This window comes from Rhinolophus sinicus, chromosome 17, assembly GCF_057876585.1.
Source record: "Rhinolophus sinicus isolate RSI-liver-muscle chromosome 17, RSI-T2T, whole genome shotgun sequence".
Taxonomy (NCBI): Eukaryota; Metazoa; Chordata; class Mammalia; order Chiroptera; family Rhinolophidae; genus Rhinolophus; species Rhinolophus sinicus.
Genome location: NC_142517.1, coordinates 159,764,670 through 159,780,847, shown reverse-complemented (window position 1 = coordinate 159,780,847; position 16,178 = coordinate 159,764,670). Strand labels below are relative to the sequence as shown.

Genomic DNA, 16,178 nt, shown 5'->3' with positions numbered 1-16,178 from the left:
TTAGCAAATGCCCCCCCGTTACTTTGCCTGGGTTTCCAATAAAAATCCATAGAATTTCTGTTCGTGTAATCGAAGGGAAAACTTCTTCCATGTTTCTTATTCATTTACACTTCAGTCATCAAAATATTGATTTTTAAGAGTTATTTGAAGTACAAAAACCAAAAAGAAACTTACAGAATATTCTTAATAAAGCTTAGAGGAAATCTGTTCCTCCACCTCCCAGCTTTGTGTGAAGAGCAGAGAGAAGGATTTGGATCAGAGTAAAGAGAGAAACTTAAATGAAAAGGAAGGAATCTTTATGTGGCACAACTGAAACTAACATAATGTCATATGTCAATTAGGCCTCAATTTTAAAAGGTTAAAAATAAATAAGTAAAAATTAAGGAGGTTATCAAATAATTGAGTTCAAAGCAAAATCCGAAATTATCAAACATTTTGAAGTTATGTACTGGTGACAGTTGGCACCTGGTATCTCTCCGAAAAATTAACTGTTAAACAATGAGACTAGAGAAATGTAGATATGGAAAAAAACAGAAAAGTCAAATAGGGTGGCCCATTCTGAGTGAATAGATCAGGTTAAAGGAATTAGACCAGTGACATGGCTGAAAAATTAAACGATGAGCTGAAATAGCAGAAACATTCACAAAACACTAGACTTGAAGTATGTGTAGGTGTGACAATGGAGGCTTCTCCAGACACAGTTCTCCTTTCTTCAGGGAAACGTCGCTAAGTGTTCTGGTTTAATGAAATAAATACTGGGAGGGACTTCTCTGGAGGAGATGAAGCCTTCCAAAGTTGGACTGAACTCTATGAACCATTCATATTCCCCAGGAAAGTTATGCCAATTCTTCACTGGACTATTTTGAAATAAGATGAAAAAGCATTTGACTATCAAGAGAAGAGAAAATAAAAGAAAGAGAACAAGATAGAAGGTATTGCGAACTCAAACACCACTGAGGCCACCCAGGTAACATAAATGTGTGTGGTGTCAGGAAGAATGCTGGCATTTGTGGTGGACACCCTATCTAAAAACATTTGGGTTCAAAGTTTTTTCAAAAACACCGTGTCTGGCCAAACAAAATACATCTGCATGCTGATGACAACAGGAAGACCTCTTATTTGTGGATTCTGCTAGAGAGAAAGGGTCTAGATGGTAGGTCAGTAACAGCTAAACATCCTTCTTTGGAAAGTGAAAGATGTCTCATTGTCTCTCCCCTCAGGTCTCCTCAGGTTCCAGAAACTGTTGCTCTCTGGGCTCCTCCTTGTCTTTGTCTCCCACTCCCTAACCTCCTTGCCCCCAGGAAAAGCTCTAATTCTGGATTTCCTTGAAACATAGGCTGGTTGACTGATTACAAAAGAGCTGGAAATGCCCAGAGCCTCATTGCTAGGCCTGGCAGATAAATTGTAGCTGCAAACTCTACTGCCAAATCCAGCGCAACTCATCCTAATATTCTATTTTTTAAATGTTTGAAAACCACTGATTCTTTCATTTTACAACATCATTTATTGATACCCCAGTTTTTAATTTCTTGTCCACAGTGCTCCCTCCCCCATGAATGTTTGCAATCGGTCTGAGCTTTATGTACAATTTCTGTACATAAAGCTCAGACTGATCATAGAAAGATCTGCCTGAAAAGCGAAACTTTCATAAGTCTTAAGGTAAATCAGGCAGAATCATGTCAGTGTCTGCTCCAAGAGGGCGGGTTGAAGGGAAGCGGTCGGTAAGGAGAGCTGCAATGAGACCAGTTTCCCCAGTGAACAAGAACATGGGCAGAGGAGGCAGTCACAGAGTAGCTAGCTTATCTCTGTCTACTCCCTCCCCTTCTGTGAAATCACTTTTCAGGGTCCCCTGCAAGGCTGCCCCTGAAGTTAATCAGCTGTCATCTACAGAAAAAAAAAAAAGTGGCAGCGAGAAGGTCCATATCAGGTGATCATTTCCAATTCTGGAACTTTCTCTGGAATGTCCCCGAATACAGGACACCCATCTCAAACCTCGAATGATCTCACCTTTGTGGTCACCAGGCTCACTGCATTCTTGACTGTGGGCACTTCCCCTGGTGGCCCCTGTGACAAGGAGGTGTGGATCATGGCCTTGGTCTGAAGGGCGCCCTGTGGAATGAAACAAAGGAGAAACTTCTTCAGGTTATGCTCCCACACCTAGATGAGTGACCAAGCGGAATGATAAAACTTGGCTAGGAAACCCACATTTGTCTTATGATTTGAGGTTCTGAGATGATGAATCTCAACAGATTTGGTGCTTACTTTTAAGATTTAATACAGTATGGTTGGAAAGGGGCAAAATGGCAAGGAACAGAGAATTAATCACTGTCCTGGCTGGATTCCCTCCTACCGTGGTGATGTGGAGTAATGTGGGGAACCTGTCTCATGAATCTCATTAGTCAAATAGGGAGTTGGGTGACAAAGAGAGGTCATGAGTGCACCAGGCCAGGGCTCCTGGCTTTCCAGCTGCCTTTCCAGTTGTTGCTACCAGGGAAATATAAAGAGCAGCAAGATCTCCTCCATCCCTCCATCCATCTGGCCCTCGGGCACACCTTGCTCTTCCTTTCCTCTTGTAGCCCTGTTCACTGACTGTTGTGGGTTGACAACTAATTACGCTGCCACAGAAAAGACAGGCCACACCCTATACTCAGGTGAGAAATATCAGAACTGCAGCTTTTCATCATCCAGTCAGGTTGGTTCATGTGAATAAACACCTAAATATTTCTCTACCCAAACAGCTGATGGCTGGAGTGGAAAAATACCAAAGGGTTTATCCCAGCTGTTACGTCTTTTCTTCCATTCTCTGAGACCATGAAGGTCAAGTTGGGCTGAAGATGTTCCAACATCTCAGAGTACCTCAGGTATCTGGAAAGGTCAGATTCTGTGCACCTGGGTCTGTTGGCTTTAGAAGAAACCACACTGGCAGTCAGGCCCCACTCCCCACAGAAGAGATAGGCTTCTGCCCTGAGGCAGTTGTCCCTTTTCTCCCTGACCTGTGATCTAGACCTTGTTCTCTCTCATCCTGCACCTTCCTTCTGACTCTTGCTGTTCCCCTTCTGCCAGCAGTACGTCTAGCAGTACCATATTGGGATCTTTGGGATCTCTGACCTTTCTCCTTTTTTATTTCCTTGGATGACATTTTTTTTTCATCCTGTCCCTCACCCTCCTGCTGGGTGACTCTCCTACCTCAGGCATCATCTTTCCACACCTAGCCTGGTGGCACCGGGTCTTTCCATTCCTTTAAGGAGGCCCAGTAAACATTCCTATATTAAGTAATGTCAGTTGCTTCAGACTACTCTTCAAGAGGCACTGTCTCTAACCTCATGGAGCTTGCATTCTAACATGGACAGTGACATGAAAAAGAGATAACAGATGTGAAAGCACCCTGAAACTTTTACGGTGGTAAACTGGGTAGACTAATGTTCCCTCAAAATTCATGTCTATCTGGAACCTCAGAATGTGACATTACTTGGAAGTAGAGTCTTTGCAGATATAATTCATTTAAGATGAGGTCATACTGGATTAAGGTTGCATTAATTAAGGAGGGAGCTGGATGGCAATTACAAATAGAGCTGCCTTAAACATCTGTATGCAGGGTTTCGTGTGAACATAAGTTTTCAGCTCCTTCAGGTAAATACTAAGAAGTGCAATGATTAGTGTCCTTATAAGAAGCCCATGTGAGGACACAGAGAGATACAGGGAGAATGCATGCAACAGAGGAAGCTGAGACTGGAGCGGAGTGATGGGTCTACAAGCCGAGGAACGCCAAGCACTGCAGAGAACCACTAGACGCTAGGAGAGAGGCACGGAAAGAATTCTCTCTCAGAGCCTCCAGTAGAAACCAACCTTACTGACACCTTGATTTTGGAATTCTAGCCTCCTGAACTGTGAGAGAATACATTTCTGTTGTTTTAAGCTACCAAGTTTGGGGTAATTTGTTATGGTAGCTGTAGGAAACTGATATGAGGAAGGGGAACTAAAAGATACTAAGGACTGAAATAGAAGAGAAGAAAAAGATCAGGTGTATTTAACTTGATTTGTGGATGGGGTAAGGTGGGGGGGAAGAAGAATTAGGACCAACACTAGGGGAATGTCTATTATTTTTACCTAAGAAACAGAATGTATGGATTATTAGTTTCCATGCTTTTTCCTAAGCCTTTTAAAGAAGTTAGCTCATTCAGTCCTCATAGTAACTCTAAAAGGTAGAGACTGCTATTATTCCCATTTTATAGCTGAGGAAACTGAGGCCCAGGGAGGTTAGATGACTTGCCTAGGAGTCTCACATAGCTGGAGAATGGCAGAACCATGGTTCAAACCCAAGCAGTTTTGCCCTAACATCTGAATCCCTATATAATACATGGTGCAGCCCCATTTATTAAAACATTAAGAAATCATTAACCCCTCTTCTCTTTTTTCCTTTATAAGTGAAAGTAAAACTTTAGAACTTTATTTCTTGCACATGTCTGGGCTCCTAAGGGTTCCACAGATCAGCTGCTACAGAAGGGGGTCCTGGCCTGGACTGACATTTGATGACCCACCAGAAGACAGACCCAGGCATTGTTTCCAGCAGGGACGCTGTCTGGGTAGATTTCTTGGTTAGTGATCTAGGCTGGGTAAGCTTCCCTGCCCTCATAATGGACCTGGCAAAGGGTGCCCACTGTACCTGGCAGAGAAGGCGCATACAGATGAGGCACAAAAGCCCAGCCTTACCCTCCTAACTGCTGCTGGTCGATTGCACAAGGAGCCAGTGTGGTTTCTGGCTGGAGTGACAGCTGGTCAGCAGCCACCGTATCAGAACATAAAGAGGCCAACTTGTGGGAGGTCCGACTGGCAAATGCCACTAAAAGCAGCATCAAAAAGTAACATTTTTTTTCTTAAAAAACAGAATCTCACTGACATTTTTTTTTTCTACAGCTGCATCAGAAATCCTGGCCTCTACACAAAATAAATCTAGTAATTTCACGTCTACGAGAGCGTTTTTCCACTTTGATTCTCTAGGACTTAATTCCAGTCGTTATCCCAGTCAAACTTCGACTGAGTTCAAAGAAAGTCTGGCCTGGTAATTGCTTTCTCGAACCTGGGAGCTAAGGAGGGAGGTTTTCCCTTATCCTAGAAATCAGTTTCTTGCCTGCCGCTGAACGTCACCGTCTGGGGAATCCCCCTTCCCTTCATGCACCTAAGCAGCGCCGCTCTCGTCTCTTCTGACTCCCATCAGCCTCAGATGGGATTTGTTTCTTATAATTTATGCCCTTCCTGCTTCCAAAAAGGATTGGGGAGTAGCTTCACAGATCATTTGCTTCTTGTTGCTCTGTTAGTTGGCCCTGGCTTGTACTCCTTTCAAGGCTGTGGCATGTGTGCTGGTCCTGGTTCAATTTGTGACTGTTCCCCATCACCCTTTAAAAAAAAGACTTAAGCTTTTTGGAGCAGTGCGAGGTTCACAATGAAAATTCAGGGGAAGGTACAGAGATTTCCTGTATACCCCCTGCTCCCACATGCACAGACTCCCCTACTGTCACCATCCCCGACCAGAGTGGTACCTTTGTCACAACTGATGAACCTACACTGACATATCATTATCACCCAGAATCCACAGTCTGCATTACGGTTCACTCTTGGTGTTGTACATTCCATGGGTTTGGACAAATGTATAAGAATATATATCCATCATTATAATATCACACAGAGTGTTTTCACTGCCCTAAATATCCTCTGTGCTCTGCCTATTCATCAATCCCCTTTCCTCTAACCCCTGGCAACCACTGACTTTCACTGTCTCCGTAGTTTTGCCTTTTTCAGTATATCATACCGTTTGAATCATACAGTATGTAGCCTTTTCAGATTGGCTACTTTCACTTAGTAATATGCATTTTAGGTTCATTCAGGTCTTTTCATGGCTTGATAGTTCATTTCTTTTTAGCTCTAAATAATATTCCATTGTCTGGGTGCATCACGGTTTATTGATCTATTCACCTACTGATGGACATCTTGGTTGCTTTTAAGTTTTGGCAGTTATAAATAAAGTTGCCTTAAACATCTGTGTGCAGGTTTTTGTGTGGACATAAGTTTTCAGCTCCTGCAGGTAAATACCAAAAAAATGCAATTACTGGATCATATGGTAAGAATATGTTCAGTTTTGTGAGAAACCGCCACACTGTCTTCCAAAGTGGCTGCACAATTTTGCAGTCCCACCTGCAGTGGATGAGGGTTCCTTTGCTCCACATCCTCCCTTCCATTTGGTGTTGTCTGTGTTGTGGATTTTGGCCATTCTAATAGGTGTGTTAACAGTAGCTCGTGGTTTTAATTTGCATTTGCTTGATGATGCGTGATGTGGAGCATCAGATTCTTCCCTTTTGAAGGGAAAAAAAAATTATGTTGTTTTTGTGACTGCCCCCAAAGCATCCAGCAGAGCGTTCTGCATGGACAGGATGTTGCGGAAATGTTCTGGGAGAAGGACAGCGTATCAGGAGTTGGGCGTCTGGACTGCAGGGAGATTTCTTAGCCGCCATCTATAAAATGGGGTAAGATTCTTAGCCTAGTTCTCAAGGCTACTATGACAATTACAGGAACAAGGTAAGTGAAAGTGCTTTGTATAAACTGCAGATTGCTACGCAAAAGTATAAGATGTTTGAAAAATAAGTATTTCTGTTGGCTAATCAAGACAGAAACACTTCCCACCTCTAGGATCATTCCAACTCACACAGCTCTGGTTTCCTATAAAGCAGGTACTCACTTTTCTATAAATTTTTCTAAAAAAGATAAAGTTCTGAATGTTTGTCGCAGTTTTATTGATCATCACCAAAAACTGGAAACAAATGCCCTTTAGCTGGCAGATGGACAAAACTGTGGTACATCCATTCACTAAAATTCTGCTGTGATGAAAAAGAATTCACTGACAACTGGAACACCACTGATGAATCTCAGAAGCATTTTTCTAAGTGAAAGAAGCCAGACTGAAAAATCCACATGCTATATGACTCCATTTATATGACATTTTGGAAAAGGCAAAATTACAGGGACAGAAAACCCATTGGTGGTTGCCAGGAGCTGAGGGTGGGGGAGGAATGAATGATAGAAGGAACATGAGAGAGCTTCTCGGAAATGTTCTTTTTCTTGATTGTAGAGGGGGTTATCTGACTGTATGTGTTTATACAATTTTATCAAACTGTTTGAGTTTTATGTTTATAAACTGTACCTCAATAAATCCGACTTTTAAGCAAAACAAAAGGCCTCCTACTCCTCAAACTGGAGTGTTTCTGGAAAGCAGGATCTAAACACTTCTAACCAGCTCAGAGGAAGCAGTCTGGTGGGGAAAGCCTTGTTGTTGACGAAGGACCCTTCACAGCCATTTGCATCATTGACCATAGCTGGTTTTGACACTAAGCACTTGGCTCAAAGTCTATGAAATTAGCAGGCTCTGGTTGCTTATACATCTCAACCATCACAACTTTATTGAGGAGAATGGCTACCAGCTGTCACCTCTGCCTCCGCCTCTGTGCTTGGCGATTCAGACTTCATGGCCACAGCAAATCAAGCCATGATCCTGCTATGTCTCTTCGTGTTGGGGTTTGAACTACTGGCCAAATGGCTGGCGCTCAGCTGTTATGCTGCCAATCACCCGTCACTGTGGGTTAAACATGATCAGCACACTGAGATCGTCCGACGCTTCAGACAACTGAAAGGCGACTTGCGCTCCACAGCAGCAGACAGCAAGTCTGGGTGATACGTAACTCCTGGATTTCAGAAGTTCTGACTGTGTGGAAGGGGGTGAAGAGGGGATTTGCTGTTTTCCAGAGCAAGTTGCAGAAGGGCCTCAAACAAGAAAGTGGGAAAACCGATGTCGGCAGCATACCACCTAAGTTTTAACAGTTTTGAGGTCACTAAAACACTTAACTTACACAAACGAATCAAGCTCGCAGCACAAGGTGACACAGCTCTTTACAAAAACAAAAATAAAACTTCCTGAAATCTTTCATGTCATTTTTGTACTTGAAATTTTCCCTGTCCAACAAGCAAGACACACGTTAAGATTTCGAAAATTCTATCTTTTATAAAGGCTTTTTTTAATTGCAATGGTATTAAGATTTGGCAGGTACTATTTTTTTTCTCTGAAAATGAGAGAAGTAGTTTCATCTTTTTGAAGTGATAACATTATTATGCTCACCTTAGAAGATTATTTCACAGACGAATTTTTCCCCCCAGTGAAGTTCATATTTAGAAAGGGAGTACAGAGGCAGAACTACCATTTACTGCATATCTACCATGTGTGAGTTCTGTGCAGAATGCTTTGCATGTCTCTTCTGCTATCATCTTCACAACAGTCCTGAGAATTAGACTTTATTGAGACCTATTTTATAGCTGAGGAAACAGGCTCAGAAGTTAAGCAAGTTTCCCCAAACCATATGACAAATTGGTGGCATAGCCAGGATTTAAAGCCAATTGTTTTGACTCCAAAGTCCACATGGTTAGGACGGTATATAAAACCCTTCCGTTGCTTTGACTGGTACCCTATGTCCATGTGCCATATTCAAAGTGGAAACCAATGGGAGAACATGGCCTATGGAAAGGGTCAATGGCTGAAGATGCAGAAGAGACCCTGATATCAATTCTTAAATTCACATAGCACATAAGGGGAGACAAGTTATTTAAACTGTCTTTGCGTCTGTTTCATCTGTTAAGGAGGAAAATAAAATCTGCCTTTCTACACACAGGAGACTTTGAGGAAAGAAAGTCTGAGCATCTTGTCAAAGCACAGTCATTTTTTTTCTGTAAATGTTTATTATGTGGATAAATAACTAATAAAGGTTATAAAATGTGATACCATATTTCATGATTCTATATGAAAAAAACTTGAAAAAATATAAATACATATAGGCAACTGTGTATTGGTGATCATAATAACACTGCCCCACTCATGGTTGAGGTAGTGAAGACACTATTTCGGACACCACCTCTTTAGAGCCAGATTGTGGGGCGTGATGTGAGGTCCATAATAGAGAAATTGATTCCAAATTGAAGGGGCTCTGAAATTTGAATCTGGAATCTGGAATCTGACATCTTAAGCACATTTCTGTGCCATGTCAATAGGACAGCAGGCAGAAGCAGACCTCAAGCCCACGTTGCCTTTGCAGCTTCCTCTCTGTGCATTATATAAATAGCACCTTGGTGTCTGGGTGTTTAATTCTAACATGGGCAATAATTTGATTCCATAGTAAAAGATATTCCCCTGCAAAAGATATTCCCCTGCCTTCCAAGTTATTACATGGCAAGAATTCTATTGCTTGTGCCAAGCCGAGGTTTGGCAGAGCTCATTTCTTGACAGAAATCTTGAAACCACAGGCCAGGCCTTCTCTCTGCTAGAAATCACTTCCTCTAAGCCATGCTTCAGGGAGCTCTCTGTAGGTCTGGATCCTGCTCAAAGACAAGACATATTTCCTCAAAGTAAATGACAATACTTGTCTCCCCAAACATCTTCCTCTTCCAAAATGGTAAGCCTATCGCTGTCAGAAATCAGCCATAGCTCTTTACTTAGTTAGAGAAACCCAGACAGCGTAGGAGTGGACTGAGCGGGACCCCTTGCATAAGCCTGAATAGCACCCTGTTTTCTGTTACACAAAGGTTTAGAACACACTGCAGCTAGTTTACAGTTCACAACTCATCCCAAACCCAGATGCACCAGTTAATCTCCCCTAGATGTTTCTTCATTCTTATGTGGAGATGGCCTAAAACATCAGGAAAGGACAGGCAGCTGGCTCCTGCCTGATGACCAAGAAGAGTTTGGAACTTGTCTTCTCTCACATTTTGAGAAATTAAGCTTTTTGTGTGAAATGCTTAGGAGTCTTTCTAAGACAGAGAGATGGAGTGAGTAAGGAAACAGTGGGATAGAAGTAGAATGACAAATAGAGACTTAGAAGAAGTGAAAGAGGGCACGCTTGTTTTTCTTCTGTTTGTTCAATGTGGGCCTTTTCCCTCAATGGTGCATTCACTTGACCTCCCTCTACTATTTGGTGTGTGATCAACAATGAGCTCCTGCACAGCTTTGTTAGAATGAGAAATATCTACCAGAATCATTCAAGAAGCAAGGGTCATCTCAATGCATATCCTCAGATACGTTTTATGATTTCAACTCTGTTTTGCGTTGGAGTTTTATAGAACTCCCTTTCGATGAGCGCTGACATAGGATTGAGTGCCAGCTTTATACAAATAGGATCCCTTTGAGGGAGAGCGTGTTTTATAACCCTCTGGATTGGAGATGGAAAATTTGAAATTTCAAACGAAATCCCATTGTTCACCATGGTAGTCCCAGCATAAAGCAGGTGCTTAACAAATAGTAGCTGAATAAGTGAATGAAAGAAAGAAAATTCCTAGTTTAAAATATAGTAGCCCTAAACACCTAGGGATATTTCCGGAAATCTAGTTCTAGGAAATTGCTGCATCCCCCTAGCTAGTCATTGAAAACCCACCAATCATGCTAAATTCCTTTAGGAATCAGGCTTTTAAAGTTAGAAAAGGCTAGAAGGAGGCCTTACATGGAAAGAGGTTTAACAGTGCAAACAGTTTTAAACACTAAAAACTCTTCTGTTTTGCTGTAGGGTCAGACTTCTAAGAGACGTTAAATAGTCTCTGTTAAGTTGCTAGCAGAAATTGTGCCCAAGTGTGCTAGAGCCTGTCTCAACCAGCATTTAAAGCAACTCCCAGCAGCTGGTGTCACAGGAAGCCTAGCGACCAATGGTTCCAGCAGCAACCAGTTTAAAATGCCTGTTCACAGGTTCAAGCACTGCTACTTCGGCCTTGGCAGACACCTTGGCAGAAGCAGTTTCCCCAAAAGGCATCAGAAGGAGAAATGGCCATCGTTTTTAGCGCTATTGCCATCTTTTGATAACATCTGTGTTGTTAAAAGGGCCAAAGAGGGGAGTGAGTAGGAAGCTGATCAGAGGACAGAGAAAGAGAAGACAACCAAGTCCAGAGCACTGCAGCAATCAGATGAAAATGTGCTGTAAACCGGTGGGCTCTTCCTGCTCCTGGGGAGTGGGGAGAGATGAGGAGAAGGGGAACTGGAAGAGCCTGGTCCTCCTGGAAATCTTTGAAATTCTGTTCCCAGCCCCTAGGGTTCCACCGTTACCTACTGGAGACATTTCCCCTCTCAGAAGGGAGGCTACCACTTTGCCCTCGTTTTAAAAAACAGATCTTGAATTAGAGGGGCAATTTTAAAGCTAGCGCTTTCAACAACTTAAAGACATTGTAGTTCTTTTAGTAATTCCTTGCAGGTTGTTTGTTTTGTAGTATTTACTGAGGAACGTATGCATTTTTAGTTCAATGAATCTAGTTATATCCACTTTCTGAAACGTAAGAAGTTCATTAAAAAAAAAAGATTAGTATTGAATGACATACAATTGCTAGGTTTTAATTAGAATAGCCCTACTACCTGAACACTAATGTATGCAATCTTATTTTTCAGATTAAAGAGTATATATTTTTAATTCTTTGGTGTTTGGAGGACTATGTTTTCCTGTGGTAAAAGCCTATTATCACCATTCACCAATAACAAAAACACAACAAAATATGCCACTTCTCACCAAGATGACATTCAAAGTTGCCTCCTCCCCCAGAAGGAGACAGATAAACTGAACTTCTGCTTGGGATCTCGGCTCCCTCCCGAAATCCCCACCTCTCATAAAGACCCTCTATTGCAGACGCAATGTTATACACATAGGAAATGTATGCGTGTGTACCTAGGGTATTTTTTCCGTTTGTTTTCTCTTCCAGCATTTGATCACTGGCTGGTGAACTGCTTGGGCCCACAGAGATCTCTAGACCACCAGCTCATGTATTTGAAAGGCATCTGTTTATTTTGAAAATGCAAATGTGGCCTACCTCAAAGACTGACAGGCAAGAAATGACCCACTGAGCAAGGGGAGAGGTTTCCAATCTGGAGTCCTGTCCCTCCCTCTATCACACCAAAATCACTCCCTGTCAGAACCACTTAAACAAGCTCCCGGAATCTGAGTGAAGGGCCCACAATTAATTCGAGCAGTCTCTCTCTCTCTCTCTCTCTCTCTCTCTCTCTCTCTCTCTCTCTCTCTCTGAATTAGCCAGGCAGATCACTTCTCACCTAGTTTAAAGTGATAATGAGGTCATTTACAAAAGGACTCTGAGTCTTTGAAATAGTGGCTCTTAGACCAAGGGCCGCCTGGAGGAGGGCCCTATAGCAGGGACACTGGCCTTCTAACAGCAGCAGCCTGGTCCTGGGGATGGATTCCCGGAGAAAGCCCAGGAAGGTTAATACCCTGACTTTGATCTCTGTCAAGGCATACCAGCAAGAATTAATTTACATTTCAGATGAAAAAGGTTGACAGCATGAAAAGGCATCTTGTTTCTGGTATGTGAATGTGCCGTAATAGATCGGGAATTCTGAAAGGAAGTTCTGAGGAAGCTAAAGGGATAAGCCATGCGGCTGCTTTTATTGGGAAGGAGATGAAAGGAAAACAAATTTCAATATGCTCTGTTGCAACATGTAGGCCAAATGCTTCCTAAATTTCAAGGGCTGCTCTTTTAAAAGTATAGAACATATCTTAGCAACACCATTAAAAAAAAAAAAAGACTATGGGCCAGAACTTGAAATACAAACAAACGCATTCCACAGAATCTAAATGTCAAATCAAATGATTTGTTGAAAAAAATAATAAATTAGAGAATAATCTTAGAAAACAACCAGAAAAGGTTGTGCTACAATAACATCCCCAAGACAATTTCTGCTGGCTTCAAAAGTAAGAGAGCCTCTATGTCTGGAGCGTGTTCTACTTGGAAATGTCCTAATGGTGCGAAGAGGAGATTATCATGAAAGGATTACGTTTGGGAAGAGCACACTCCAAAATAGAAAAGTTGGAATGAGTTGCTTCCCTTTTTAGATAAACACAACGATGCCTTCGAATATGAAGATAAGGAAAACATTCTCAAGTAAAAGCAAACTGCTCTTAAAATGACAAATGTTGTTACTCTAGCCATAAAACCAGCACCTCTCAGTTTCTGTTCGTGGTGTGGGCTGCATGCAAAGACTCCACCTGCTTTGGCTCCAGCTGCCACACTACTTCCAAGAGGGAGAGGTGGTGTCAGTGCCACCCTCAGTGTCTTCATGCCTGCCCAAGCCGCTGCAGACTCCATTAAAGAAAATTCCCAAAGACACTTGATAAGTGGCAACACTGGCTGCCAAGTTAAGGAAGGGAGGGTTTGTTTGTGAAGCCAAAAAAAAAAAAAAAAAAGGAGGGAAGGAAGTCCATTAAAGAAAGGTTTTTTCCCTGGTTCCACAAAACAAAATTATCCTCCCATGGCATCTATCCCATAGGTGCTGCACGGAAAAGACGTAATCACGCCTGTCCTGATATCGTGATGAGGCAGACGGCCTGACTTTTTATGTAGCATTCATTAGACAATAGAATGCAAACAAGGAGCTTCCAAACATGATTTTCAGAGAGGGAATATATGACTTACGATCCTACATACCGGACTCAGTGGATCAACAATATATACTCTCAATGTTTATATTTTAAAACATATGTTGGGCTTTAGGCCAAACTGCGAAGATCAGAAATCAGCCCAGTATCCTCTCTTAACAGGGACTGTGCGTGTGTATGTGTGTGTGTGTGTGTGTGTGTGTGTGTGTGTGTACGCGAGTGTGCGTGTGCGTGTGCATGGGTGGGTGCGTGCGCGTGTGTGTGTGTGTGTGTGTGTGTGTTGAGAGGTGGGTGAGTAGGGAACAAATGCACTTTGAGGTGTCTTTCTTAAACTGCAACAAGAATTGCATCCCTCTTCCTGAAGCTTTGAAGTTGCAGAGCTTAGACTTCCTAGGGGATGGTGTTAAAACTTACACATTTGCATTTAAATGACACCCTTTCCTCCCCAATATTTTGTTTTTGAATGAAGACGTCAGGCCTCTACCGTGGCTTAAGAGAGTTCTGAGGAAGGTCCCGGGAACTAAGTTCCGGGCAGAGACCTCCTTGAAAAGGTTACAGCTGATTTATTTAAAAGTTTGCTTCAAGCGCGGCAGTATCTGAAGCCTGCCGCTGAGTCCACTGGACTGGCCACTTCTCTCACACTGTCTCCAATGTCTTGAGTTCTGGGAACTCCTGGCGTGCTCTGGGACTTGCTTCTTCCAGAACCTCAATTAGGCACATGCAGCTTCAAATGACAAAGGGAGCCCAGCCTGGTAGCCACTGTGGATATGCCATTTGCAGAAGAGCAGAGTGACTTGGGAGCCAGAGAGGGGACGGATGAGCCAGGAACTAGAGCTTACCGTGCTCAGGCAGCCAAGGTCAAGGTGAGCCACAGAGCCACCCTGTGGGGCCCAGGCGAACATTTTAGCCACATCAGGCCTGGGTGTGAGAAGGAAACACGTGTGCTGGGAAAGTCCCTGAGCGATTCCTGTGTCTGTGACGCTGAGACACAGGTCTAGCATACAGTCAGAGAATTCCAAGGTTGGAAGGCACTTTGCAGACCTAGTGAGCCAGTGTTCTCATTTCGTAGATAAGGGCTGTATGACTCCAACAAGGAAAAGGATTTGTTCACTTGGCAGTATGCAAAGTTAACTCTATGCAAACTGCCTGTGTTCAAATGCTGGCTCTGCCGCTGATGGGCTGTGTGACCATGTACAAGTTACTTCACTTCTCTGTGCCTCAGTTTCTCCCTCTCTAAAACTGGGACTATAAGAGTATCTACTCGGAGCGTGCTAGGCCAAGGATGGTACATAGCAATTGCTCACTAAGCACTATTCCATTCATCACACAGGGGGTGTGTCAGAACTAGCCCTATAACCCCCCACTAGAATTCTTGACTCCTATTCCAGTGCTCCTAAATTATTAACCTTTCCGCTTTTCTAAATGCGTATGAACTTAATCACTAAATATTTCCTAGTGGACGCTGTGAAAATGATGTTTTAATTACCTGCTTGAATATGAAGAGCAGACTCACTCCTTCTGTTGCTTATTTTCTTAAATTTCTTCCGAGCATCATATCCTCTCCAGGCTAAAAATATAAAACCATGTGCAAGGAATGACATTAATTTAAGAACGTGCCAGAGAATTGATAGAAGCTGTTTTCCCTCCATCTATTACCCCTCTCCTTCTCCCTCCTGTCTCACTGAACAAAATAAGCAGCTACGTGAGCGATGGTGGGGACGAGGGGCCCCTCTGTACTCTCAGCTTGGCCTCTAAGATGCTGCTGAGGAGGAACTGTTTTTGATCATGCAGTGAGTTTCCAGAACACTCTGGATTCCGCTTATGAATTACTAGGGACCTCTTATCCCAGGTGAGGTGGTTCCCTGTCATTCCAATCCATGGAGAAAGCTCAGCCTTTGGGACTTGGAGGGTGGCAAAGAACTGGAATAACCTGACCTGTTCCGTAGTTTTTATTGGGAAGAAGGTATAAACACGAAAGTTGAAGGAGAGGAAAATGAAGAGGGGAGTCAAGGGGAATAATTAGCAGCACGACACGCATTTGGTGAAGTATGTGCCAGGAACTGTGCTAAGGGAGAGGAAAATGAGTGATGGGAAGGGAAACGGCAAAGGGAATGGATGAAGGAAAGAAGAGGAAGAGAAAGGGAATCTCTGGAGGTGTGCTGAGTCCTTTAGGAAGAGAACGGGGGCATGAAGCCACCCACCGGGAGCATGACCCTCTCTCCCCTTTGTCCCCCATGAGCATCATAGCCGTCCACGTTGTTGAATGAGACCACGAGGCCCAGAGTGAACATTATGATTCTGGGTTACGAGAACACAAAGGAAATCATCTGCTGTGTTCAAGATGGGCTGGGGCGTTCACAAGCACTCATCGATAGCACAGGAGCCAAATGCTGTTTGTAACACAAATGACACACATATGTGTGCAAAGAGGCACTGACTGGGCTGGGCATATAACAGAGCCTAGTGATTTGTTCCCTTGGTTTACAAGCTCCGTCTAGGCTACAAAAGCCTCTGGAAGTGGCATTAGTAAATTTGATGCTCAAAACCCGGTCATGGATCTGAAGTATATATTATGTTGGTCATCTGGAGACTGGGACACATGTCTATGTGATTTGGGTTTCACATGCATCCACTTCCCCCTACCTCTACATTTCCATTCATCACAGTGTGATGCGAGGGCTTGTTTGGTTGTCTGGACGTCAGGGACCATGGCCGTCTTGCTCACAGCTA

The 16,178-nt window shown here is 43.1% G+C and overlaps 1 protein-coding gene across 1 annotated transcript in view; it reads right to left on the bottom strand.

Moving 5' to 3' along the window:
- MYO3B (myosin IIIB) overlaps positions 1 to 16,178 on the bottom strand; it is a 387,431-nt gene that overhangs the window by 121,418 nt on the left and 249,835 nt on the right. Inside the window, exons 27-28 of the mRNA XM_088794000.1 lie at positions 14,935 to 15,015; positions 2,008 to 2,109 (exon numbers count right to left, since the gene is read on the bottom strand). Of these exons, the coding sequence (XP_088650126.1) occupies positions 2,008 to 2,109; positions 14,935 to 15,015 (183 nt within the window). The remainder of the gene's footprint in view (positions 1 to 2,007; positions 2,110 to 14,934; positions 15,016 to 16,178) is intronic.